At 31.2% G+C, this 27,105-nt stretch overlaps 1 protein-coding gene across 1 annotated transcript in view; it reads right to left on the bottom strand.

The window, feature by feature from the left end:
• Positions 1-734: 734 nt before the first annotated feature.
• LOC111705908 (calcium/calmodulin-dependent protein kinase type 1) overlaps positions 735-27,105 on the bottom strand; it is a 30,974-nt gene continuing 4,603 nt past the window's right edge. The window contains exons 2-16 of the mRNA XM_023478611.1: positions 20,860-20,910; positions 20,462-20,504; positions 16,659-16,761; positions 14,126-14,214; positions 13,476-13,560; positions 12,458-12,533; positions 12,176-12,238; positions 11,940-12,024; positions 10,816-10,881; positions 9,819-9,904; positions 3,642-3,704; positions 3,355-3,452; positions 2,564-2,637; positions 939-1,023; positions 735-843 (exon numbers count right to left, since the gene is read on the bottom strand). Coding sequence (XP_023334379.1) covers positions 759-843; positions 939-1,023; positions 2,564-2,637; positions 3,355-3,452; positions 3,642-3,704; positions 9,819-9,904; positions 10,816-10,881; positions 11,940-12,024; positions 12,176-12,238; positions 12,458-12,533; positions 13,476-13,560; positions 14,126-14,214; positions 16,659-16,761; positions 20,462-20,504; positions 20,860-20,910 — 1,152 coding nt within the window. The 3' untranslated portion in view covers positions 735-758. The remainder of the gene's footprint in view (positions 844-938; positions 1,024-2,563; positions 2,638-3,354; positions 3,453-3,641; positions 3,705-9,818; positions 9,905-10,815; positions 10,882-11,939; positions 12,025-12,175; positions 12,239-12,457; positions 12,534-13,475; positions 13,561-14,125; positions 14,215-16,658; positions 16,762-20,461; positions 20,505-20,859; positions 20,911-27,105) is intronic.

The raw sequence follows: 27,105 nt of genomic DNA on the forward strand, positions 1-27,105 counted from the left end.
TTTTTGATTGGTCGAAATTCAAAAAATGTAAATGAGCAAAAAAAACAGCCTTTCAGACAATTCAGCAACAAAGAGCTAAAACTATTACTAGAAAAGAGAGGGGGGGGGTTACTGTATAAGTTTGTTCTCAAAATTAAAGGTTGGGCCTCAACTCAATGTTATTTCTAGATAAAAGAAACATAAAATATATTTGCGATTTGTTAAACACGTCAAAATTTTGGACCTATAATAGATAGAAATTATCACATAAAAATAAGATAAAAATACATAACCTTACGTATTACCTGATATAGTAAACACTACCAAAGGTCCCAGAACTAATCCGTATTACCTGATATAGTAAACACTACCAAAGGTCCCAGAACTAATCCTTTACCTGATATAGTAAACACTACCGAAGGTTCTAGAACCAATCCTTTACCTGATATAGTAAACACTACCGAAGGTTCTTGAACCAAATCCAATCCTTTACCTGATATTGTAAACAAACCGAAGGTTCTAGAACCAAATCCAATCATTTACTTGATATAGCAAACACTACCGAAGGTTCTAGAACCAATCCTTCACCTGATATAGTAAACACTATAACCGAAGGCTCTAGAACCAAATCCAATCCTTTACCTGATAAAGTAAACACTACCGAAGGTTCCAGAACCAATCCTTTACCTGATATAGTAAACACTACCGAAGGTTCTAGAACCAAATCCAATCCTTTACCTGATATAGTAAACACTACCGAAGGTTCCAGAACCAATCCTTTACCTGATATAGTAAACACTACCGAAGGTTCCAGAACCAATCAGACAAACACTCTCATACTTTAACCGATACTCTTCAAATTGTCTAAAATAAAAAAAGTTGAGAAATATGTACATCTCAACAAAAAAGCAGCAAATCAAATAAAAAAGATTAATTTTTTATACTGAACAAAAAGCTACCTTGGTTCTTCTAATTTTTCCTCGACGACAGCGATCCTAGCGGCCTGAGGTGCAACATCTGTACTTTCCTCGTCCTCTTCCTCTTCTATACAAACAAAATTATTTTACTAAATCTATCATTCTTCGTGATAAATCCCATTTTTAACCATAAACTCTGCTCAACTATCCTTTTTTAATTAGTGCCGAAACTCTTTAGGGTTTATTTAATCTGTATAAAAGATTGAGATTTTGATTAAAATATCTACTGCAGGTTTCTTTCTGAAAATTTACCCCGAAAAAAAAAAATGACGATTATTTTGTCCAAATTTAGAGAAATTTTTTCTTTGGTAAAAAAGGCCTGATGAGACTTTTGCAACAAAAAGTTTCATATTAAAATTTTGATGATTTTTATTAATGGTTAAATAAAAATAAAGTTTTATTTTTGAACTCAAATCAAAACAAAATTGAAAAGAAAAGAGCAGAAAATAAATTAGAAACATATTTCTAAATATATTCTTATATACAGTTCTGTGAAGAATTCAAATAAAATTTAATGAATTCATTTCAAACAAGTTGAGACTCAGAATGTCAAGTACCTTGGTTAGAAAATGAACTGAAGAACAAAGTGTGTCAAAAAACATGGAAATTAAGTGACACATTCCAGATATCCTTTGTTAAGAAGTAAGTGTAATACCTTATTTCAAAAAAAGTAATCATGTCTACTAGACCTAATTACATAAAACGACAAGCAAAAAAGTTGTAATATGTAATTTGTAGTTGTAATATAAAAATCCATTAAGGCGTCAAAAATTGGTATCGAAAATTAGGGTTAAATGGCCACTGCCCATTTAGCCTGAATCACTGCAAAAATCCAATAAACATCAAAACGGTAAGATTAAATGATTGCCGTCCACGTTATTTAATTAAATTAATAAAAAGGTCATTAGATTTTTTATTCTATCTATAACGGATATATTTCTAACATTGTCAGGACATGCTTTTAGAAATATATCAGTTTCAATTAGAAATCTCTTAAAATCCTCGACTTTCATTTTATGATAAAGAAATTACAAAGACGACGACAAATATTCCATTGTTTTCCGGTTAGCACTACAGTTGACCGATAAATCAAACTATAGTTTACATGTTGATAAACTCTGCAGATCTTTTGAAGTTAAATTCACAATTTGAATCCTTATAATGTAAACACAGACAGTCAAAAAATGCGTCAAATCAAATCAAACTGTTAGGGATGTCCAACACCCACATGCCAAAGTTAAGGTGAAAATTCTAAATCAAGAATGATTTGAGGTCTTACAATTTGTAAATCTGGAAATAAATATCCACCAGATGATTAATCTGGAAATAAATATCCACCAGATGATTAATCTGGAAATAAATATCCACCAGATGATTAATCTAGGAATAAATATCCACCAGATGATTAATCTAGGAATAAATATCCACCAGATGATAAATCTAGAAATAAATCTCCACCAGATAATTAATCTAGAAATAAATATCCACCAGATGATAATCTGGAAATAAATATCCACCAGATGATTAGTCTATAAATAAATATCCACCAGATGATTAATCTAGAAATAAATATCCACCAGATGATTAGTATATAAATAAATATCCACCTGATGGTGAGTCTGGAAGACTGAATTTTCTCATTGTATGCATTGCCCTCAAAGCATTCAAAGCTCTGTACCATCTAAAAAATTTAATAAGATAAAATTAATTGTTTTTTTTGTGCCCTTTACTTTGTACCAAGATTGGTATGTAGTAAAAAATTTAAATATTAAGGGTTTTTTATTACAAATAACAATAAAATAGCAATTGTAGATATTAAAGGTTTCAAATTTTTCAATTTATCTCTAGTTACATTTACTATGTTTTGTATGTTCTCAACAAATGTGCCTGACATGGCTCATTTCATGGTTTTGGCAGGTCGGAGTTCAATAATCTCTTGTTAACATTCAAAACATTTTTTTAAATGTAAAAAAAATCGTTATTTTTAAATTGTTTTGTGTTTGATGATGTTAAAGAGAAAATAACAAGAATTTTGAAGCAAAGCTGTAAATTATATTTATCTAATTGCTATTTCAGGGTCTTTGCAATTAAAACGTCCTACATATGAATAAAGTGATGGGGTAATGACATGTCTGCAGTTTGTATTTTTTTTCGTTTCAAGAGATTAGAATGTGACTAACAAAGGATTCAGGAGTTTAGTGTGCCTTGCAAAGGCTTCAGGAGTTTAGAATGTGCCTAATAAAGGTTTCAGGAGTTTAGAATGTGCCTTACAACGGTTTCATGAATTGACTCTATTCTGCCTGCTAAGCAAAGTGATGTAGATTTATTGTGATAAAAACTATAAAAAAGGGGAAAAATATTTACTAAAATTAAAAAATTTGAAAATTATTCAGCATACCTTCGTCTGGCAAGACATTTACGCATCCAGGTAGTTTCAAGTTCAAAAAGTACATCTACATAAACCCTGTCACTATCCATCCAGGGGTGGTCAAGAGCCTATATTAATAAATTACAATGAATAATTATTAATGATTAATGATTAATGATTAACGATTAACGATTAACGACTAACAATTAATGATTAACGATTTACGATTAATGATTAATGATTGATGATTAATGAGCCGGTCAGCTGATCAATGATCAATGATCAATAATAATAATAATAATAATAGTAATAATCACCTGTCTGGCTGTAAGCCGGTCAGCTGAATTTCTGACAAGAAGCTGCTGGATTAAGGACTTGGCCTAAAGCAGGAGCAACATGAACGCGATCATGTTATATTTGCTTTGGGATAAAGATCATCGTAAAAATTTGAATATTCATATTAAACTTTTAAACAATTTTGTGTTCGGTGAAATATTAATATTTCATTCATCTTGAACAGACAAAGCTTTTAATAATACTGTCGCAAATCACGTCAAGTTAAGTAAATTAAAACTTCCATGCACACTTCTCTAATTAAAGCTATTGAGAAGAACAAAAATATTTAAATTTTATAATATGTAACTGGATAGATTTGTCTACCTAATATTTGTGGCTTAAAATAAAAACTGGCGGAGTTACAAGTTCACAAAGGAATTTAGTTTTTGCCACAAACTCAAATTTTCTAATCCTTATATCTTGGCAACCTAATGGCGGAAACCCTTGATATTTCAAACTTAGGCTATTTGATCTAACAGAATTCATAGTTTGAAATATCTAACGTCTAAGAAATTGGATTACAAAGATATAGGTATTAGAAAATCAGAGTTTGTGACAAAGACTCAATTCCTTTATACCAGTAAAGTCGCATAAATTTGGCATATTACATCTGTCTATAATTGACAATGCACTAGGTAATTTCTTGTACAGTCTCTTTAAATTTTGAGCACATTCCAAGTAATATAGTTTTACCTAAAAATAAAATCTGCAGTTAATCATTGCATGGCACCGAAGACTACAACAGCTCAAGTGTGCAGTTTAATGACTTTTTAAAAAAGTTAATAAAAGTCGCAACGTTCATGTATAAATTGATTCTAAACCACTATTCTGTATTTTTGAGGTCAAATGGATTGAGTCAAATACTTTTAAATATCTTAAGTTCCTAGGTTTTAAACCATTCAAATATTTGTCTTTTTTTTTTAAAAAAACTTGTATTTAAGAAGCTATGATGTAGTGTACGTGTACACCCTAGGCTGCAATGAGAGATCATACAAAAACGAGTCAGCTGATATCAAGGATTTTTTTAGTAAAATTTGAGTTTGGTAAATTCCAAAACAACTTGAGATCGTTTCAAAAATTAATAAAGACTTAGATTTCAAAAAGAGGCGTTGTGAGTTGTACAGGGTGTCCCAAAAAACATGGGAATTCAGTTACGAATTCGATATCGTCTTTTCAAATAATTCTTTGATTTAGTAAAGTGATACCTACTGAGAAAGCTGTAATCTGTAAGAGTTTCGTCTGCTATGTTCACATTTTGTTTGTTTATGTTTTGACTGCATACGGTTGTACTTAGTAAAACAAGAAAATTACAGTATACAAACAGAGTAAACTTGTCCGTATTCACTGTTCATCTTGCAGAGACATTATAGACACATCTTTACAGTCTTTTACCCTTTTCATTAAATAAACTCTAGCAGACATGATAATATTATAGGTTTTGAAATTAGGTATTACAATGCTAATTCATAGCAAAGACGATATCGAATTCGTCACTGAATTCCCATGTTTTTTAAGACACCCTGTACATCTTAATACTAATGAAAATAATCAATTTAAGGTTTAAACGCAAATGGAATGGAGATTGGATTATGAAGAACAAATGAATTTTAATCAAATACCGTTTGCTGTAAATGAATTCAACTGTTACCGTTATCCATATACGTAAACTGCATAATTAAATGTTTTGTTGCATAAATATACTTTTGCAATTCGCCGCAGATTGCAATGGTCCAAATATTAAACTAAATTGTAAATACGCATGCCAAGGTTCCTTTTTATGTGAATGTTTAAGACCAAGGGCGGGGGGGCTATAGGGAAGCATGTTCGAGGGAGGAGGGAGAGTAGAAGGATGAGTGGAAAGCAAAAGGGATGAGGGAGAGTAGAAGGATGTGTGGAAAGCAAAAGGGATGAGGGAGAGGAGAGGAAAAAGGGATGAGGGGGAAGAGGGATGAGGGGAAAGACAGGGATGAGTTGAAGAGGGTTGAGAGTGAGAAGATGGATGAGGAGGATGAGTGGGGGAAGGGACCAGGGAATTAGGACAGAGGAAAGAGAGGGATAAGAGGATTAAGGTATTGGGATACGGTAGAAAGGGCAAGGAGGGATTAATATGGAATGGCAAAAAAAATTAAATAAAAAATATAATCAGACTTAAGGTACCCCCTACAAATCAAATCAAATCAAATCAAATCAAATCATGCTTTTAGGGACGTCCTACACCCACACCACAAAATTGAAGTGACTATACTAAATCAATAATGAAGTGAGGTTTTACGATTTGTATTTTTGCTAATTTCCACCTGATTGTTCAATAAAGTCTGCTAAGGGGGTTGTAATCAACATTATATTACCATTAATATTAACGAAAACGTGTGAAATCAAAAATCTACAACGGACATCCGACGTTATTGCCTCAATACCACATAAACAATCTTGAAAGGACTAAACTAATTCCCAAAGGTAATGAGCTTACAATTCGTAACGATTTTCTGTAGTTACAATCCAACCATCTACAATTTTCCATGTTTAAACATTATAGGGCTAGAAGTAAAAATTAAAAATGTGTTTTTTTCATTACGTCGGAAATCCGTCGTTATTGCCAGACCACCAATCACAGATCTATCAAATTAGGTGTATTAAGTTACAAAGGTTAAATAAATGGTTAAACAAAATTTTGAATAAATAAAGGAAATATTTGGATGGAATTTGATTGAGTAATCTATGATGGGGAAAGGAGGGGGAAGGCAGGAATTTTTTTTCAATAGGGTTGGAATATAAATGAAAAAGCATCATGTGGGGAGTAAGATTGGTAAAGTAAAGATAAGAAAGAATCGTAAAGTTGCAAGTGAAAAACTAATGAACAGAAAGAAATGTTAACATACTTAAAAAAACAAATTCGTAACGTAAATTTAATTTATCGTTAACAAAAGAATTGCAAGATGTGATAAGGAGCCCATCCCTAGTAGAGAGAAAAGAGCAGTATATAAGTAAATGTATTCGAACGTTTTATATTTAAATCTAAATTGCCAAAATCAGTCCATGAATACTTTCAACAAGTGTTGGTTTAAAGGAACTGAGTATTTGCCACAAATTCTGATTTTCCAATCCCTTTATCTTTGCAACCCAATGTCTTGGACCTAATATGTTTCAAACTAAGTATACAGATAGATCAAATAATCTAAGGTTTACTCCATCCGGTTCCAAAGATATAAGGATTTAAAAATTTAAGCTTGTGACAAAAACTCAATTCCTTTAACTTGTAATTCTTGAAGGTTTATTTGGAAGAAAAGAGCCAAACTCTTGCCACTAATGAAAATTTTATTATTTTTTAATAAATGGAACAATTGAAATATGTCCTATTAATTCAAAATGAGAAAAAAAAACTTTCTCATTTTCTTCTAAAAGAAAAAGATAATTTATCCATATTTTCTAGATATTAATACACTATACTAAATCAAAGAATTATTTGAAAAGACGATATCGAATTCTTCTCTGAATTCCCATGTTTATTGGGACACCCAGTACAATCTACATAGTGTACGGTTTCGAATCCCTTTACCATCATGTCTGCCAGAATTAAACAATTATTTGCACAAATAAATCTAAATAAAATGTTTGTTTGGAATTTTTGAAATATCAAATATTAAAGCTCAGTATTGATGAAATGTCTATTCATAGACAACTTTTTTATGCATGAGTGAAGGGTAAAATACTACTTTTTTGCGTCCTCCATGAGTTCTAATAGGGGAGAGGACGAAGAATAAAACACATGCAAGAACTGTCAAATTAATCTGTCAATTTCAAGGCCCACTGGCTTGGGTATAAGACTCATAGAGGCACATGTTAGAGTAGATTGTTTATCATGCCTATTCATAGCTTGATACGTGTATTATGAATATTGATAATTTTTGATAAAATACAGGAGATAAACTGTGAGAGATTAATATGTCAGAGTAAAATTAAATTAAAGCAAAGGAAATGAGTTTATGCCACAAACTGATATTTTCTAATCTTTGTAAATTTTCTATATCTTTGAAACCTGATGGTGTAAACCTTTGATACTTTAAACTTACACTGTTCTATCTCAGAGAATTCATAGTTTGAAATATCTTAGGTCTACGAGATTGGGTTGCAAAGATATAAAGATTAGAAAATCATTCTTTGTTACAGAAACTCAATTCCTTCCACGTTTTAAATCTTAAATATGTTCAACTTTTTAATCATAACTCCGCTAACTATAAAGCTTTTAAGAAGAACCAAACAGTTTTGAATTTATAATATGTAAGTTGTAACCAAATAAATTTTCTTTTCTCATACTTCGCTTAGAATCAAAACTAGAGGATTTAAGTGGTCACAAAGCCTTGCCAGTATTGTCATATAGATTTAGTGGAGTGGAGTGTATAGCATCAATAATAAATAAGATTAAATTAATTCTTCATGAAAATACTTTAATTGTGCAGACATTAATATATTCACTTTCATTCTTAGTGTTGAAAATGTTTCAGGCTTATTTTGATGGAACATTGCTTCGCAGAATTATAGCAGATCAATATTTCTTCATGTTCTCTGTATAAGTACAAGATGTTCCAACTANTCCCATCCTATCAGACACAAAAGGGAACATTTCTTAGTTTAAAAACTGACATTTATTTTTTATTTTTCTTTACTCATCGGCCACCTTGCTCTTAAAGGGTCTGGAGAAGAAGTTTCAAGTGACCCTCAATTTGTAAATTGGGACATGGCAACTTAGATTCACAAATATAGCCATTAAACATTTGACTGAACAAGGATAACAGAAGTATCCTTATCCTTTGATAAAAAAAATTTACTTTCTAGAAGTGTTTATAAACTAAATTTTATTTGAATTTTGAAAACAGACATGGAGTTCTCTCTCTCCCGTCGAGGGTTTAAATCGGCATTCCCATCTTTGCACGGTGGCCGTGGGTCACTTAAAATTAAGATATCAGTCCCTTTAAGAACTATATATGAACCTTCCAAATTTTAATAGGAAATTTTATAGACTATTAAAATGATATTTGAGGATTTCTTGCTCTAACCAGGCAAAAAAAACAATGTTTAATTCAAAATCAGAAAACCGTCCAGTGTTTCTGGGCAAAGGAATTGAGTCTTTGTTGTAAGCTCAAATTTTCTATCCCTATATTATTGTAACCTGAAGTGCAAACCTTTGATATTTCAAACTTGAGATTATTTGAGCGAACAGACTTCATAGTTTGAAATGCATAAGGTCTACGACATTTGGTTGCAAAGATATAGGGATTAGAAAATCAGAGTTTGTGACAAAGATTCAAGTCCTTTCAAATAAGAATAAGCTCTGGAAAAAGGTCTGATCTAGTTTTGAGTGATGGAAGAGTGCCAGGGGGGTTATTGATTAAGTACAAATGATAAATTGGTTTGTTTTCATCAAAATTATATTTCCAACATTGCCGCTCCATCATTATTAGTAACAGCTGTCCGACATTATCTCAGAGTATGAGGAATAAACAGAGTTTGCAGTTGTTATCCAAAAGATTTATTATTTTCTTCAAAATCCTATCTCATTGACAATATTTACCCCTCCCTATTTCTGTAAAATCAATCAACCATTCGATGAAAGAGATGTCTTGCCTAGGATTAAAACAATGACCAACTCTGTATATTCTCAGGGTAAGATTTATTGAAGATATATTATTTAAAATAAAAGCTTGGAATTCATGGACAGTTTAAAGTTGCCTATCTTAAAAATAAACTGGTTTGGAGACCATGGAGAGTGCACCTACATTCACAAACTTTAACTCATGGGAAAATTCATGTTTTAAACGACACACTTGGGTGGATATAGATGCACAGGAAGATACATAGATAGATAGATAAAGATAGATATTGATTGATAGATAGATAAATAAATAAATAAAATAGATAAAATTTTGAAAATCATATTCATAGATATGTAAAAAAAAATATGTCTCTCCCTTATATAAGGTAATGTAAATTCTATATAATTTAAAGTGTTGAATAGAAAGATATAATTGTTAAACCAAACTTGCAAGGTTTTATGGTTATTAGTTTTATTCTTGGATTTGATTAACTGTATGGTATATACAGAGTTCACTTATTGTATCTTATATGTTTTCTTCATTACAATGCTACTCTTTATTCTTTACCTTCTTCTTAGCAACCATTTCATGGATTCTTGTTTTTCTAACCACACAGAGGCAGCTTAAATGGGAGGATGGGGAAACAGAGGCAGCTTAAATGGGAGGATGGGGAAACAGAGGCAGCTTAAATGGGAGGATGGGGAAACACAGGCAGGTTAAATGGGAGGATGTTGAAACAGAGGCAGCTTAAATGGGAGGATGGAGAAACAGAGGCAGCTTAAATGGGAGGATGGGGAAACAGAGGCAGCTTAAATGGGAGGATGGAGAAACAGAGGCAGCTTAAATGGGAGGATGGGGAAACACAGGCAGGTTAAATGGGAGGATGGAGAAACAGAGCCAGCTTAAATGGGAGGATGGGGAAACACAGTCAGGTTAAATGGGAGATGGGGAAACACAGGCAGGTTAAATGGGAGAATGGAGAAACAGAGGCAGCTTAAATGTGGGAGGATGGGGAAACACAGGCAGGTTAAATGGGAGATGGGGAAACACAGGCAGGTTAAATGGGAGGATGGAGAAACAGAAACCCTGGAAATTTTTTTTGCACGCTATATTTTACAAATCGTTGAGGGTTTCTCTAATTATATTTAGATATTGGATCAAGGTAATAATGGTACCAATTAGAATCTTATTATTCTAACACTTTAAATTCTAACTTTAAACAATCGAAAATACGATCATTAACTGAAAAAAATAACAGTTCTAGAAAATCATTACTTTTACTTTAAAAGCTGCAGAGTGCACATTGCACAACCCTTTCCTTCATAAATGCATCAAGAGTTGGGAACTTTTAAATTCAGGATCTAAAAGAACTAAGCCTTTCAATATCTTCATTTTAGTTATTCCTTCATTAGTTATTACCATGCGGGATATTGAATTATGATTAAATTAATCTTCAAATTAATAAAAGATCGGAAATCAAGGATTGATCTCAATATTCATAATATAAGAGTTCCCAGCTCAGAAGAATGAATTAAATGAGAAAAGAAATGCAAATGGACGGAACCTGAGTAGAATGGTGACACGCCTCCTGACACAAGCATATATGCGACCACGCCCACACTCCACATATCTAAAATTAAACCAAATTTTATAATTTATATTCATTCCCAGTGTGTATATTATAACTATAGCTAGAATTTCAGAATAATTATACTCTCTCTTTGTACTTTTTAATGTCTCTTTTTCCAGAGATAATTGTTCGTATTTTGTTCGTAAATTATTAAAAAAAAATGTATTTAAAATTTCGCAGATTTTCCACTTTCATTAGGAGTGACAAAAGTTCTCAAAATTTCCAATTTATGTCCCAATATCTTTTTACATTTCTGTGTCCCAAGATCTATTAACCTATCTGTGTCCCAATATCTTTTTACATTTCTGTGTCCCAAGATCTATTTACCTGTCAGTGTCCCAATATCTATTTACCTGTCTGTGTCTCGAGAATTATTTACCTGTCTGTGTCCCAATATCTATTTACCTGTCAGTGTCTCGAGAATTATTTACCTGTCTGTGTCCCAATATCTATTTACCTGTCAGTGTCCCGAGATCTATTTACCTGTCTGTGTCCAAAAATCTATTTACCTGTCAGTGTCCCATGATCTATATACATATCTGTGTCCCAAAATGTATTTTCCTATCTGTGTCCCAATATCTATTTACCTGTCAGTGTCCCAAAATCTATTTACCTACCTGTTTGAGTCCTAAAATCTATTTACCTGTCTGTGTCCCGAGCTCTTTCTACATGTCTGTGTCCCGGGATCTACTTACCTGTATGTCTCCCGAGATGTATTTACCTGTCTGTGTCCCAAGATCTATTTACCCGTCTGTGTCCCGAGATCAATTTACCTGTCTGTGTCCCAAGCTCTTTTACACATGTATGTGTCCCGAGATCTACTTACCTGTCTGTGTCCCGAGATCTACTTACCTGTCTGTGTCCCGTGATCTATTAACCTGTCTATGTCTAAGATCTATTTATCTCTCTGTGTCCTAAAATCTTTTTACACATCTGTGTCCCAAAATCTATTTACCTGTCTGAGTCCCAAGATCTATTTACCTGTCTGTGTCCCAAATCTATTAACCTGTTTGAGTCCCAAAATCTATTTACCTGTCTGTGTCCCAAGATCTATTCACCTGTCTGTGTACCAACAGGTTCGCAATGAATAAGTTCCGGGCTGATGAACTCCACCGAACCCTTGATCTTATTGAACTTCACCTCCTTCAACAATAATTTAGAAATTTTATACAAATCCAAAAATTTCTAAATTTTTAATTTACAAAATAAAATTAAAGAAACTGATACTTTTGAAAATATTTAGTTTTTATCAAATATGAAAAATTTGAAATCAGATTGATATGTTTAAATTTACCTTTTCTTCCCCCAGCTCCTGAGCACTCCCAAAGTCTGATATCTTTAATCCAAAATCATCATTCTGAAAAATAAGAGAAAATTTAGAATTTTCCAGAATTCTGAATATTGTGCATCCGATTTTTAAATATTTCTGTGAAAAGAAAACGAACATTGTTTTCGATAACTAAATTGGTTCACCCTGTACCTTGTTTAATGGTTCACCCTGTACCTTGTTTATTGGTTCACCCTGTACCTTGTTTACTGGTTCACCCTGTACCTTGTTTATTGGTTCACCCTGTACCTTATTTGCGAAGAGAATGTTGAAAGGCTTGATGTCTAGATGCACTACACCCAGAGAATGCATAAACTCCAGACCCCTGAACAAATATATTTCAAGAAGTTTTATCAGAAATAAAATAAAGCAAACCAAAAAAAAAGAACTCAATTTTTCATGGAAAAGCCCGAATTCTGATTTGTTATCTCTATTCTCTATAGTTTGAAGGCGTGTTTAGTTTTTTGCTAAACGCAACTTTTTCATCTATAAAGAAATGTTATTTACGAAAGACACGAACCCCAAAAATCAGTGAGGGGCTAACTGCACAACGCCTCACCCCCCCCCCCCTAATTCTTTTCATAATTCATTATTTTACTTTTTGAATATTAATTTTTTTTATATTTCCTATACCTTTGCAAACTGGTAGTGTAATACTTAAGACTTTCTAATCTTACAGATTTGAAATATCAAATGTCTGGAGCATTGGGTAACAAATATACTGTGATTAGACAATTTGATTTGGAACTAGAAACTAGGAACTAGGAGCTAGGAACTAGGGACTAGAAATTAGGGACTAGGGACTAGAGATTAGGATCTATGGACTTAGGGAATAGGGATTAGAAACTAGGGACTAGAAATTAGGGACTAGGGACTAGGGATTAGGATCTATGGACTAGGAACTAGGGACTAGGGACTAGAAACTAAGGACTAGGAACTAGGGACTAGGAACTAAGGACTAGAAACTAGGGACTAGAAACTAAGGACTAGAAACTAGGGACTAGAAACTAAGGACTAGAAACTAGGGACTAGAAACTAAGGACTAGAAACTAAGGACTAGAAACTAAGGACTAGAAGCTATGGACTAGAACCTAGGGACTAGAAACTAGGGACTAGAAACTAGGGACTAGAAACTAGGGACTAGAAACTAGGGACTAGAAACTAGGGACTAGAAACTAAGGACTAGAAACTAGGGACTAGAAACTAGGGACTAGGGACCCAAATAGGTTCTTAAGTTACAAGATAACGAGAAATTAAAAATTTTTACCTGAGTATTTGCCTGACAAATATTTGGCATTTAGCTTCAGTTAACTTGTACTCACTGTTAGACAGTCGTTCAAACAGGTTCCCTCCTGAATTAACATGGTTAGGAAACTATTTAAAAACAATGTGACCATTAAAAATTAGAAACCGACATTAAAAATATTTTATGTTCATAATACTCTTCTTGTCCGACATTTTTATCAATCTCAAGAACTGACGAGGGTCAACCCAGACCGAAATATATTTTCAATAAATGTGGAACTAACATCTACTTTTTTACTCTACAGAGGTTTGGTCCATCACCATCACTGAATTTTAAATGTAGTATTCTTCATTAAAATATTTAATCACATCTTCAAATCCTTTTGCTTACAATTAAAAACAGATGAAATTTTTATCAGGCCCTTACCCCACCTACCGACTAATGGCAGGGTTAAATATTACCTGCTAGGTACTCTGTACCCCACCTACCGACTAATGGCAGGGTTAAATATTACCTGCTAGGTACTCTGTACCCCACCTATCGACTAATGGCAGGGTTAAATATTACCTGCTAGGTACTCTGTACCCCACCTAACGACTAAAAAAGGGTTAAATATTACCTGCTAGGTACTCTGTACCCCACCTAACGACTAAAAAAGGGTTAAATATTACCTGCTAGGTACTCTGTAACTAGGATAATATGGAACTCACAGTAGAAAGTATCCAGCAGACGAAGTATATTCTGGCCTCGTTGAAGTTTTCTAAAAATATTAAAAACATTTTCTTATACTCAAAAACCACCTCTTTCTCTCTCAGTACAAAATTAGAAATAGTTAAACAAAAAATGTTGAAGTATATTTTTGTAAACAACAAATTAACCACCCAAGTCCCCTCCGAGTTATTTCAATAAGTTTATGGCCCTGATAAGATTTCTGATTAATTGTCTTTTTTATTGTATACTTATTTCGTATGGACCTACTAGATCAATACATAATAATAATAATAACTAAATTAATTGGTGTGTTTATTATATAATTATTTGGTATGTTTCTGTATCTATGTATCTTTAACAAAGCAGAATTTAAAATTTTTTTGTATTATTTTTGTTGCTTATTTTCATTGTAATAAAACTTGATGAACCATCCATTCAGAAATAAGGTAACTTTTATTATCTCTTTTTTTGATGGTTCAGATTTGGATTGTGAATAAAAAATTTGTTTTGCATTTTGTTGTTGATATTTTGCCCCTTGGATACGAAGCCGTGGATCCGCATATTTTTGTGGATCCGGATCCAGGAAGCCAAATCATGCAGATCCAATGGATTCTAAGCACTGATAATAACTAAATGTAAACCTATTGATTACTCAACATATTGATTTACGAAATTAGTGTACGCAGTTTCTGGGAGGAATAAAAACAACCTGGCCTAATTTGACCAGAGTTTGTTTACAATCACAGACTACTCATATATGCACTATACCTTTTATATACTAGGTTTTAATGGATCTCTATTATGCATATGCATAAATCTTTTTATCACTAAATTTAAACCAAAAATACGTTTTAATTCATTTTGGAAACTAAATACATCTTTCAAAGTAAAAGTTTTAAAAAAGCTCAAATTTTATTTTTTTAACTATTCCTCTCTCCTTAGAAATTATATTTGTGATCATAACTTATTGACAACTATAGAATAAGCGGATATGTAAGCGGATATTTGTACTTTATTTATTATTCAATACCAAGCAACGAATAAGTTTTAAAAAGATTAAATTAAATCGAAGATAAAAAGATTATAAAATATCCTGTTATAACTTAAAAAATAAAAAATTTATCAAAAAGAGAAAAAAAAGATAATTAAATTCTTTACAGCTTAAAGTTATTTATTTGAAGAAAACTGAAAGATAATAGAACAATGGCTGCTTAGTGAGAGAGAGGGAGTTTTAGATCAGGGAGCTTTTTATAGGATAATAAACGTTATTTTAAGTGAGTACCATTATGTCCGATTCAGAATGATACCCTTTAAACCTTTGTCTGATCAAGGTTGAATGAGATATCCTTATGTTTTTTACCTGCAGATTAATCATCTGAAGTTTTAGGTTCTCTATAAATGGACTTTGTGGATTAATGCTGCAGATTAGATGAAGAAAAGTGTTAAATTTATACAGACGACGATATCTCCCACATTATACTTCGATATAGGTATTTTTGTGAATTGGACATGTCACTCTTTCAATGGGGCCGAAGATCGCTTAAAATTACTAAACTTTTCCTTCCAAAAGAATATAATATTCGTGGAAGCCAAATCTGTCTACAGAGAAGATTAAATTCGAAGTTTGCATTTTGATAAACTCAAACAGAACCAGGAGAAAGAAATACAGGAGAAGTGATGGAAGGAGGGAGGGGGCAGGGGGGGTAAGGGAAGAAGGGGGGAAGGGAGAGAGGAGGGACATGATGAACAAAATTGTAAACAAAAACAGTCACACTCTAATCAAATGTTTATATTCTATTATATGAATGCGCGGTTTAATAAAAAAAACGTGTTAAAAATGTGAATTTGAGAGAAGAACACAGATTGCTGTGAACAAGACGAAACGAGAAGGTTTAACATTACCGATCGTACCCTCGTAGCTCCTCTCGCTTTGATTTTATGCACCAGTACTAGAAAAGCAAGTATTTTCCGGTTCAAGAAATTTAAGAAATTCCAAACATTTTGTTCTGTTCAATTGCTCTTCAATTACAGGAGTTCAGGAACTTTTAATTCGTAAAAATTCCTTGAAAATTAAGCAAAGTATAAGCAAAAATACTACTTTTTTAGCCTTAAATAATTTTTTTTAAATATACATTATAACTTTTAGCTGGTGCAACAAGGATTTGACATTTTCTTTAAAATAGTTTCACCCTTAATTGAAAATATACAGTGAATCCCAGATATATGAATACAAACCGTCATAAGTTTTTTGATAATTCTAAAGAAACTTCTTTTTTATTTTTAATTCAAGGTAAATTAATAGCCCTGAAATATCAATGCAATTGAGATCTTAACATTAAACTCATTTTTCCGCTGCATTTGGTCTGAAATATCTAATACGACATTATAAAAACTCTTGCTATGTATTCATATATCTGGGATTCACTGTATAAGATTTCAATCTTTCGTGATGATCATCTAAAATGTGTGATTAATATTTTTACCCTAAATTACCTTAGAATTTCTACTTCACGTCTAGATGATGAGGAATTAGATTTCAGATATTTGGCGGCAAATAGTTGTTCTCCTTTCTTCCCTCTCAGCTTTACACAGAATACTTAAGTACATAAAGTACATTGTAGTGTGTCAGTACAGTATAATAAAGTACATTCATTACATTGTAGTGTGTTAGTACAGTATAATAAAGAACATAAAGTACATTGTAGTGTGTCAGTACAGTATAATAAAGTACATACATTACATTGTAGTGTGTCAGTACAGTATAATAAAGTACATTCATTACATTGTAGTGTGTTAATACAGTACAATAGAGTACATACATTACATTTTATTGTGTCAGTACAGTATAATAAAGTACATAAAGTACATTGTAGTGTGTCAGTACAGTATAATAAAGTACATAAAGTAAATTGTAGTGTGTCAGTACAGTACAATAAAGTACATACATTACATTTTAGTGTGTCAGTACAGTATAAAAAGTACATACATTACATTGTAGTGTGTCAGTACAGTATAATAAAGTACATAAATTACATTGTAGTGTGTCAGTACAGTATAATAAAGTACATTCATTACATTGTAGTGTGTTAGTACAGTATAATAAAGTACATAAAGTACATTGTAGTTTGTCAGTACAGTATATTCATTACATTGTAGTGTGTTAGTACAGTATAATAAAGTACATAAAGTACATTGTAGTTTGTCAGTACAGTATACTAAACTACATACATTACATTGTAGTTTGTCAGTACAGTATACTAAAGTACATACATTATATTGTAGTGTGTCAGTACAGTATACTAAAGTACATACATTACATTGTAGTGTGTCAGTACAGTATACTAAAGTACATACATTATATTGTAGTGTGTCAGTACAGTATACTAAACTACATACATTACATTGTAGTGTGTCAGTACAGTATACTAAAGTACATACATTATATTGTAGTGTGTCAGTACAGTATAATAAAGTACATTGTAGTGTGTCAGTACAGTATAATAAACTACATACATTACATTGTAGTGTGTCAGTACAGTATACTAAAGTACATACATTATATTGTAGTGTGTCAGTACACTATACTAAACTACATACATTACATTGTAGTGTGTCAGTACAGTATACTAAAGTACATACATTATATTGTAGTGTGTCAGTACAGTATAATAAAGTACATTGTAGTGTGTCAGTACAGTATAATAAACTACATGCATTACATTGTAGTGTGTCAGTACAGTATACTAAAGTACATACATTATATTGTAGTGTGTCAGTACAGTATAATAAAGTACATTGTAGTGTGTCAGTGCAGTATAATAAAGTACATAAATTATTGCAGTATCAAGTGTGTCAGTACAGTAAAATAAAACACATAAAGTACATTGTAGTGTGTTAGCACAGTATAAAAAGTACATAAATTATATTGTAGCGAATCATTACATATAAGTACAAAAACAAATAAAGTAAATTGCAGGGTATCAGTACAGCATAATAAAAAACATAAAAATCATTGGAGGGTGTGTACATTGTAATGCGTTAGTACATTATAATAAAACAGGCATAGTACAAATTGTAGCGTTCCATCACTTATCAGTTCAGAATTATAGATTGCAAAGTTTATTAGTAAAGAACACTTTTACAATGTATTACATTGCTTAATATTTAGTCTAGAATACATTACAAAGTTTATTCGTAAAGTACACTTTTACAATGTATTACATTGCTTAATATTTAGTCTAGAATACATTACAAAGTTTATTTGTAAAGTACACTTTTACAATGTATTTCATTGATCAATATTTAGTATAGTACACGTCACATAGTTTATCAGTACAGAATTATAAATTGCAAAGTTTATTAGTAAAGAACACTTTTACTAATATTACATTGCTAAATATTTAGTCTAGAATACATTATATAGTTTATTAGTAAAGATTACTTCATGGCTTACACATCATGGTCTAATTAGTACAAATTATACTTCACCATTTAATGACATTTTTTACATGAGAAGAATGAATACAAGAAAAATACAAGAAAACTTTATATTTTGTATAATATAACGTCAAAATGTCAAAAGTATTGGACATCAAAATATTATATTTATATATTTTTATATAATTATTAGATACATGTCGATAATTAATAAAGTTGCGATATATTTAGGATAGGATTTTAATGGAGTTATATTTTCAAATAGAAACCAATCCTAATACAAAATAGGATTTAACAGGCAAGAAACTAATAATTTTAAACTAGCTACAGCGACGTTAATCCTGTTTATGTATTCTCAACAACATTTTCATCTAAAATTCAAAAACCGTAAAATGGCGAAAAAGGATTGATATACTTTAATATTTTAAATACATATTCCAACAAAATAGTAAAAAAGAGAAATTAGGAAAAATCTTCATTAAGCTCGTGAAAATGGATTCCGAAGATATGGCTCTTGACTTTTTAGCAGGTCACGATAACAAAGGGGGAGTGGGAACCTGATCACCCCCTCCCCTTCCCGCAGATATGACCCTGGCTAAAAGTGCAATGCTAAACATCATAAAGGAGCAAAATACTTTAGTTTTTTAATTAGAAAACATTTTATGCCATATATATTCTGAAAATCTTTTAGAAACCCCCTGATTTCATTGTTATGGACTTTTCAGGATCTTTCCACTGGTCTGCATACTTTCCAACTTACTTTTTAGTCCAGTTTAAGTTCCTTGGGAGCTTTAAAGACAAATGCACCCTTTAAAGGGAGTGTACACGTATTTTTAAGTGTTCCTTCATGTCTCTTTAAAGAAATAATTATTTTCAATTGTGACTTCTCTGTAAAATTGTCTTGCGGACTTCTTGTGACAGAAACAATGCAGTAAATTGTAAAAAAAAACTTTTTAATTTTAAAAAAACACACAAATATTCCACATTAATCTCATCAGATAGGTTTGAAAGGTACCGTAAATTAGGAAAATTAAATCGATAGACCCTTTAAGCGCTTTTAAGATTCTTTACATGAACCTACATCTTCTTAATAAATTCTTTACATGAACCAACATCTACTTTTTAGATTCTTTACATGAACCTACATCTACTTTTTAGATTCTTTATATGAACTTAGATCTTCTTTTAAGATTCTTTATAGGAACCTACATCTTCTTTTTAGATTCTTTATAGGAACCTATACCTTCTTTTTAGATTCCTTATAGTAACCTACATCTACTTTTTAGATTCTTTATAGGAACTTACATCTTCTTTTAAGATTCTTTATAGGAACCTACATCTTCTTTTTAGATTCTTTATAGGAACCTATATCTACTTTTTAGATTCCTTATAGTAACCTACATCTACTTTTTAGATTCTTTATAGGAACTTACATCTTCTTTTAAGATTCTTTATAGGAACCTACATCTTCTTTTTAGATTCTTTATATGAACTTACATCTTCTTTTAAGATTCTTTATAGGAACCTACATCTTCTTTTTAGATTCTTTACAGGAAACTATATCTACTTTTTAGATTCCTTATAGTAACCTGCATCTACTTTTTAGATTCTGTATAGGAACTTACATCTTCTTTTAAGATTCTTTACAGGAACCTACATTAACTTTTTAGATTCTTTTTATGAACTTACATCTTCTTTTAATATTCTTTATAGGAACTTACATATTCTCTTTAGATTTTTTAAAAGGAACCTGCATACGTATTCATTTATTTATCTATAGATGTATTTATGTATTTTTATATTTATGCGTTTATGCATTTATATTTTATGAGTTTATGCATTTATGCCTTTATGCTTACCTGAGCTTGAGGCCCCATTAGAAATCTGTCTTCTTCTCTCATACTAGAATAATTCAGTAACAATCACAAAGAACCGGATTTTATTGACAATTAATCAGACGACTTTACAATCGCCTTTGATATTTGAAAAAGTTTACAAATACGATTGATGAAACGATAATTACAAAATAGCCCTAGTCCTTTCATTTCCAATATGTGGTCTGTCTATTTTTTGTGCGCTGATATATTTTGTTATATTTTTTTCAGTCTTTTTTTAAATAGGTCTAAGCTCGCCATTTAAAAAAATATCACTTTTTTGCTTATAATGTTATATACCGCACACCTCACAAGCTCTTAGATAAAAAAATTCAAAATGGACCTATTTGTTTACACCTGCTGTGAATTTTAATTTTTTTTACCTTTGCACAATATATACTATCCTCTAGTTTAGCACTCATAGCAATACGTTCCTGTAAAAAACATAGAGATAATTAGATAAATAGATAATAGATAGATAAATAAATATAAATAGTTGATGAATATATATATAAATATATATTTAGATAAATTAAAAGATAGATATATAGAATGATCCATGACTAGATAAAAGATAGCTTTATAAATCTAAACAAACTATGAATAAGTTGTTAAAAAAGATAAACACATATTTAGATATAATAGATGTAAAAATGTGAACATCCAGTTCAAGTTGACATTTTCTATGGACTTGATAGATAGATAGAGAGAAGAATATATCGATGGTTCCGCCAAAAAAGTTATTCATACTTTGTCTATTTTGAAATACTATTAACATTAATAACATTAGATATATGAACATAGTACTCCTTTAAGACAGAATTAGGTTTGCCTTTTTTTACGTAATTTATACAAAGTAAGTCCAAAAATTATTTTCAAGCAGTAATCATCACATATTCTTGATTGTTCTATTTAGAATATTTTTTTTATGGCACCCAGTAAGTATCTTAATTTTTAATGATTTCAAATCTGTTTTCTAAATAAAGAAGAAATGATCAAGCAGGGTTGTTTGTGTACATTATGCATGCCTGCCATCATAGATAAAAGAAACTTGACAAATTTTCTGTTAAACTATTTTCCCTTTTTAATGGATAAAAACAGTTCATTTAATATATTATAAACATTTTATAATTTTGAACCAATGGGCAATGGTGAAACAAAAAGAGCTTCATAACTAGTTTTTAATAAAAAATAAAAAAAGAGCCTTATAGTTTTTAGTTACAAATTTAAAAAAAATATTAAAAAGTAAGTTTCATTTAAAACAAAATGGGACAATTTATTGTCGATTATAGAAGAGACCATCTGCGATTTTAGCACATCCCTCGATTTTTGAAATAATTTTTTTGAGTTTTTTTGTGTGAATTTAGTAATGTTGTCTTTAAAGTCTGATCATTTGTGGGTAACCCTGTAGCTTAGATAAAAATGTATCGCCTTTTTGGTTTCTGAAAATGTTTTATAACTCTTTGTATTAAATCTGATTAATATTTAATACTAATATTTCTACTAATAACTCTAATCCTTATATTATCCCCTCTAAAGAAATAATATATTATAAATCTGACATAAAGGTTCTAAGCTCACTACCTTGTCAAGATAACAGCTCTAACATACATTGTTTGTAAGATAGATAGTTAGTTAGACAGTTATTAAATAAAAGTTACTAGCTGAAGTGCCCGGCGTTGTCTGTGGAATTTAAGAACACTTAAGAAAAAAATTTTATTTTGAAAGAAAAAAAATTAGAATTTTGAAAAAAAAAATCTAACTTTTTAGCCTATGTAACACCAAGGTAATCAAGGGTTCCTCAAAATTTTTCAGCCAATTTGGTTCAGCCGTTTGGCCAGCTATAGCTAACATATATACAAATATACGAAAATCATATATATGACAGAAGAAAATTATTATCTAGATTTAGATAGTTAGCTAACTATAGATAGAATATTAGTCGGATAAACAGTATTCATTTATGTATTATATTCAGATAGATATAGTCAGATAAAAAGTTAGATGTCAAGTTAGATATATGGCTAATCGGAGCTAGTTCAATAGTTAGTATTTACTCAACTAACTTTTAGTTATTTTGTAGTCAGTAAAATAAATTGGATAAAACAATTCTCACAATTGCATTTCTTCCTATATTTTTAAAAGAATTTTATACAACTTTATACAATTTTATACAATTTTATACAATTTTATACAATTTTAAACAATTCTATAATTCTTTTTAACTGTTTTAAAATTTTCTGTTGAAAAGCTATATTGCAAGATTTAATATGATGTGGGAGACCCTGTAAATAAAGTAGTAATATCTGTGTTTGTTTGTTTAATGTTTGTTTAGTTAAAACCCAGAGAATGTTTTTGAAATTGGTTAAAATTTTCAAGTTGACACTAATAGAGAAAGTCCAGTTTCCTGGCAAAGCTGGGTTTCTAAGCTAGTTTAATGATAAAATAAATGTATATATATAGATTTATAATGTATTAGATATTGCATGTTGATAATAATCACATGATATCTATACTTTATTCATTACACTAAAACTATTTGTTATTTTTTTCCATTTTAATAAATCTTTATTTCTCATGAATTAGAATTTTGCGTGCATGTATTATCTAGCGATTGTAGGCGCAGAAGTTTATAGAGCAGGGGATGTATACTGTATATTTTCTCTAAAACTCATTTCCCCCCCCCCCCTCCTTTGAAAATTTTTTTCCCCCTAAAAGTTAAGCATTTTTTAGGGTTTTATTCGCTGAATTGACTGAAAAACTTGCCAACTTTTCATTTGTTCCTACAAATCATCAGAAATCATCCAACCCCCCCTCCCCTTCTCCAGGGGGCGTAATTATTGAAAAATTGTACACCCCTGAATAAGGGGGAATCAACAAATTGGATTCTTGGATATTTAAGCCCCCAGATTCATCAATGCATGCAATAATCAACTGCATAAGCATCTTTTACATGAATTTATATCAAGTGGCCAATAAGTTATTTATTGGTCATTGTTTTTTTCTTAAATTTATTTTTCTTGTTGTTGTGAACAATTACTAGGACTGAATAATTTAAATCAAACAAACAAACTATAGGTCTTGTTACTCAGTCCATCATATGAGGTAGTGTATACACAGGTTGCAAGATCTACGTAAAAATCGTTAAAGATTTCGCAAATTACTTCTTAAAGGCTTAAGTTTTAAAATTTTAAATCTAGGGCTACAAATAAATATGATTACTAAAATCATATGTCAAGGCGTTGCGATAAAGTCAACCCTTTTTAAAATTACTGCAATTTTTCTAGGCAGAAAAGATTTTTGTGTATACTGGGTTACACACAAAGGATGAGACTGTAAAGACGACAGGAAACTCTTGAAATATGAGTGTCTCCGAGTTAATTTATGTGTTCTGTCTTAGACAAATTAGGCTAAAAGCTTATTCAATGATTTGGCAAAGAAACAAAAAAGTTTACAGTTTACAGTCTCATGCCTTTCTGGGTAACCCTGTATGTTACAGATGTTGTCTAGCAGTAAAAAAATAATATTATTTTGTAAACACATCCTCGCGCTGTGTACAATGCTTCATGTACACAAACCTGACCAAACCAGACATATCGGAGAAATCCAATGCATGGTCAATATAGTTATGTAAAGTTTTTAGTTTTCAGTTTATAAAAATTTAAATCTGTTTCCCATTAATTTCATTAATAAATCACTTAATGGGACTGGGTTTAGGCTGAAACCTGAGAATCTCAGGAGTTGATTGAGACATATAAGAGTTCTATCTGATGTTCCTGTCTCGAGAAATTGAATATACCAAAACGTATATATGTAAGATTTGGTAAAAGATTGTAGTATTAAACAGATCAAATTCAACAAACACACAACCAATCTGAAAACATTAATATCCCATAGGAGCCTGAGAAACTTAAGTTTTCTCCTATTCTTATTTTGATTTAATAATTTTTCATTTTTAATAGATTTAATTGATAGTATTATTTACACGTCTGGAACATGTCACCAGAACTCCAACCAGTGGCAGTTCAGTAATATTGTCACATGTCTCCGTCTGTATCATGTGACCAGTACACTGCACTTCCATTGGAGTGAGTTCTGGTCACGTAATATGGACGTATATTGGTATAATTATGACACAGTTTTATGTAAATTTCTCGAGACAGGAACATCAGATAGATGCCTTATAGGTATTATTCATTTCCTGAGATTCTCAGATTTCGGCCTATACCCTCTTTCATTTTTCCCTTACACTCCCTTTAAAATCTTAATTTCTGAAAGGGATTATAGTAAACTACACAGTTGCCTCTCTAATTCACAACGTTACCCTTTAAACCTTAAAAAAAGTTGTAGCCATAGTCTTTTTCTTCCTAGAAAAGTGCCTCGCTTTTTCCCGCTGCCCAAATGCGGAAGTTACTTTCAAATATATGGAGAACCTTTAAACTGTTTTCTAAATTCAACATTTTCAACTAAATATATGCCAACCAATCGAAACGACCAACTCTGGTTAGGCGGGTCCAAACTACATAGTAAATTGTGATTTGTTATTTGTATTATCTCGTGCTTTGTAGTTGAATAAAAATATGAATGAATGAATGAATGTTTCCGAAAAGTTTCAATTAATTTAAAATTTATTTAAAATTTTGATGAAAAGTTAATACAAGGTCTCATCTCATCCTTCAGCAAAATTGGAATTTATTATCTCAAGAGAAAAAAGACAGAGGATGGAAATTTCTTTTATTTAAAATGATTACAAGTTTTGTTTACATTATTTTCTCAAGTTTTGTCACAATCATATTTTACATATCTTGATGAAAAAGGTTTCGCTGTCGCATCAAAATGACAGTAGACACTGTTTAAAATGACCCTCAATTTATGACTGACAGTACCCTTTAAATGTTGTCCTAGCAAAGATGATGAACTTATCCTTGAGCTTGCGATTTTAAAACTTTGGCTCGAGCCGTCATTCCTAAAACCTGACTTTAAGACCCAATCTTAGACCCAACTCTGACGACAGCTTGTGTCACATGATTGACAGCTACAAAATCTTCGACTCGACTTAAGAAGGTAGGCCCTATGAAAATAAAACCGACCTTGGTTGGTCATAAAAACCCGGAATGCGCCAATTCCTTCCATGAAAATCAGCCAAATAGAATACTAAACCGGTTTTTAGAACTCAACTCTGTGGAAAATAAGATGCAACTTGAATCCAAAAGCTCAAGTCGTAAACGACAGCTTAGACCCGAGCAGTATTTTTTCAAATTTGTTAAATCCCAGGCTCCGGTTTCCTTTAACAGTAGCTTGTGGATTAATGGTAGCACAGAAAATTGAGGAAATCAAGAGAATTAATATCTTTTCAAAAAAGTAAAAAAAAAAAATATTCTCGATTGTTTTTCAAATAAAAGGTGTGAATAGGAACGGAACGCTTTAAATTGGAAGTCAATTGACAGTAGCTTTTATGGTTATTTTGCCATCAATGGTTGAGATGGCATCCAATATGATTCTTTAAAACTAAACTTACGCTAAATAGATTAATTGTGCATAGATAAATAAATAAATAAAATGGTCAACGATCATCCCTTAGGAGTCAGGGTTAAGCTCTTATCAAACCGCGCCGCCATAATGTTTGACAGAGGGTGTCACCATGGCACATGTTTCTAAGACACAAAGTGTAGAGGTTCAGGCAAGATCTTAGTTGTCTTGTTATCAATTTCAACGAATTCTTTTAACAATACTATGATATTCTAATGCAAAACAAAGAAGCAGTCTCATATCTGTATATCTATATTTTTTTGTATTTTTTGTTCCTGTCTATCTATAGAACATACGTAACATGTTTACATTACTCAATTATCTCATAAGTAAATATAAAAAATCTTTACAATAATACCACTTCGAGTCCTCCCCTCCACCCACTCACAATTTCGAAATAAAAAATCACCTGGATGGCGGCAAACTAAGCAACACAAAATCACTTTAATTCAACAAAAAATCGCTTATTTGGCAGCATAAGTTGTTGTTTGTTGTTTAAAATAAACAATTTATTAAATTCCGAAATTAAGAGTACTCCTTTGCCTTTAAAGGCGATTTTTTAGGACACTTATAGACGTATCAGCCCTGTAATCTTTTTTAAAAAGTTGACAGTTCACAGCAACATGCTAACACAATTATATCATCTTCCTTTGGACTGTAACATTAATGATTAGAATAAAACACTAAATCTACTTGAAAGCCATGTCAACATCTCATGTTTCATTGAAAAACTCTCAATGTAAGGTTTGAAAATGTTACAAAGTTTTGAACGAATCTATGTTTATGCAAATCTTTAAACTACACAGCCTAGAACTATATATATTTACCTAAACAAAGTTTCAAAGTTAAGATAAGAGAGGATTTCAATCTAAAAATGTTGTTTAGAATAGATAATGATATAAAATTCTGGGATTTACGTTCATCTTGGCATAATTAATGACTAAAATTATTTGTCTTCTAATAGATGTTGTTTAAAATTGTTTAAGTTTACGACTTCAAACTTCTTATCTTAAGTGTGAAAATGTATCACTAATCATTAATAATTATTCACAAATAAAACCGGTTTATGATGTTTTACAGTGACGGAGGGGGGGGGGGGG

This window comes from Eurytemora carolleeae, unplaced genomic scaffold, assembly GCF_000591075.1.
Source record: "Eurytemora carolleeae unplaced genomic scaffold, Eaff_2.0 scaffold649, whole genome shotgun sequence".
Taxonomy (NCBI): domain Eukaryota; kingdom Metazoa; phylum Arthropoda; class Copepoda; order Calanoida; family Temoridae; genus Eurytemora; species Eurytemora carolleeae.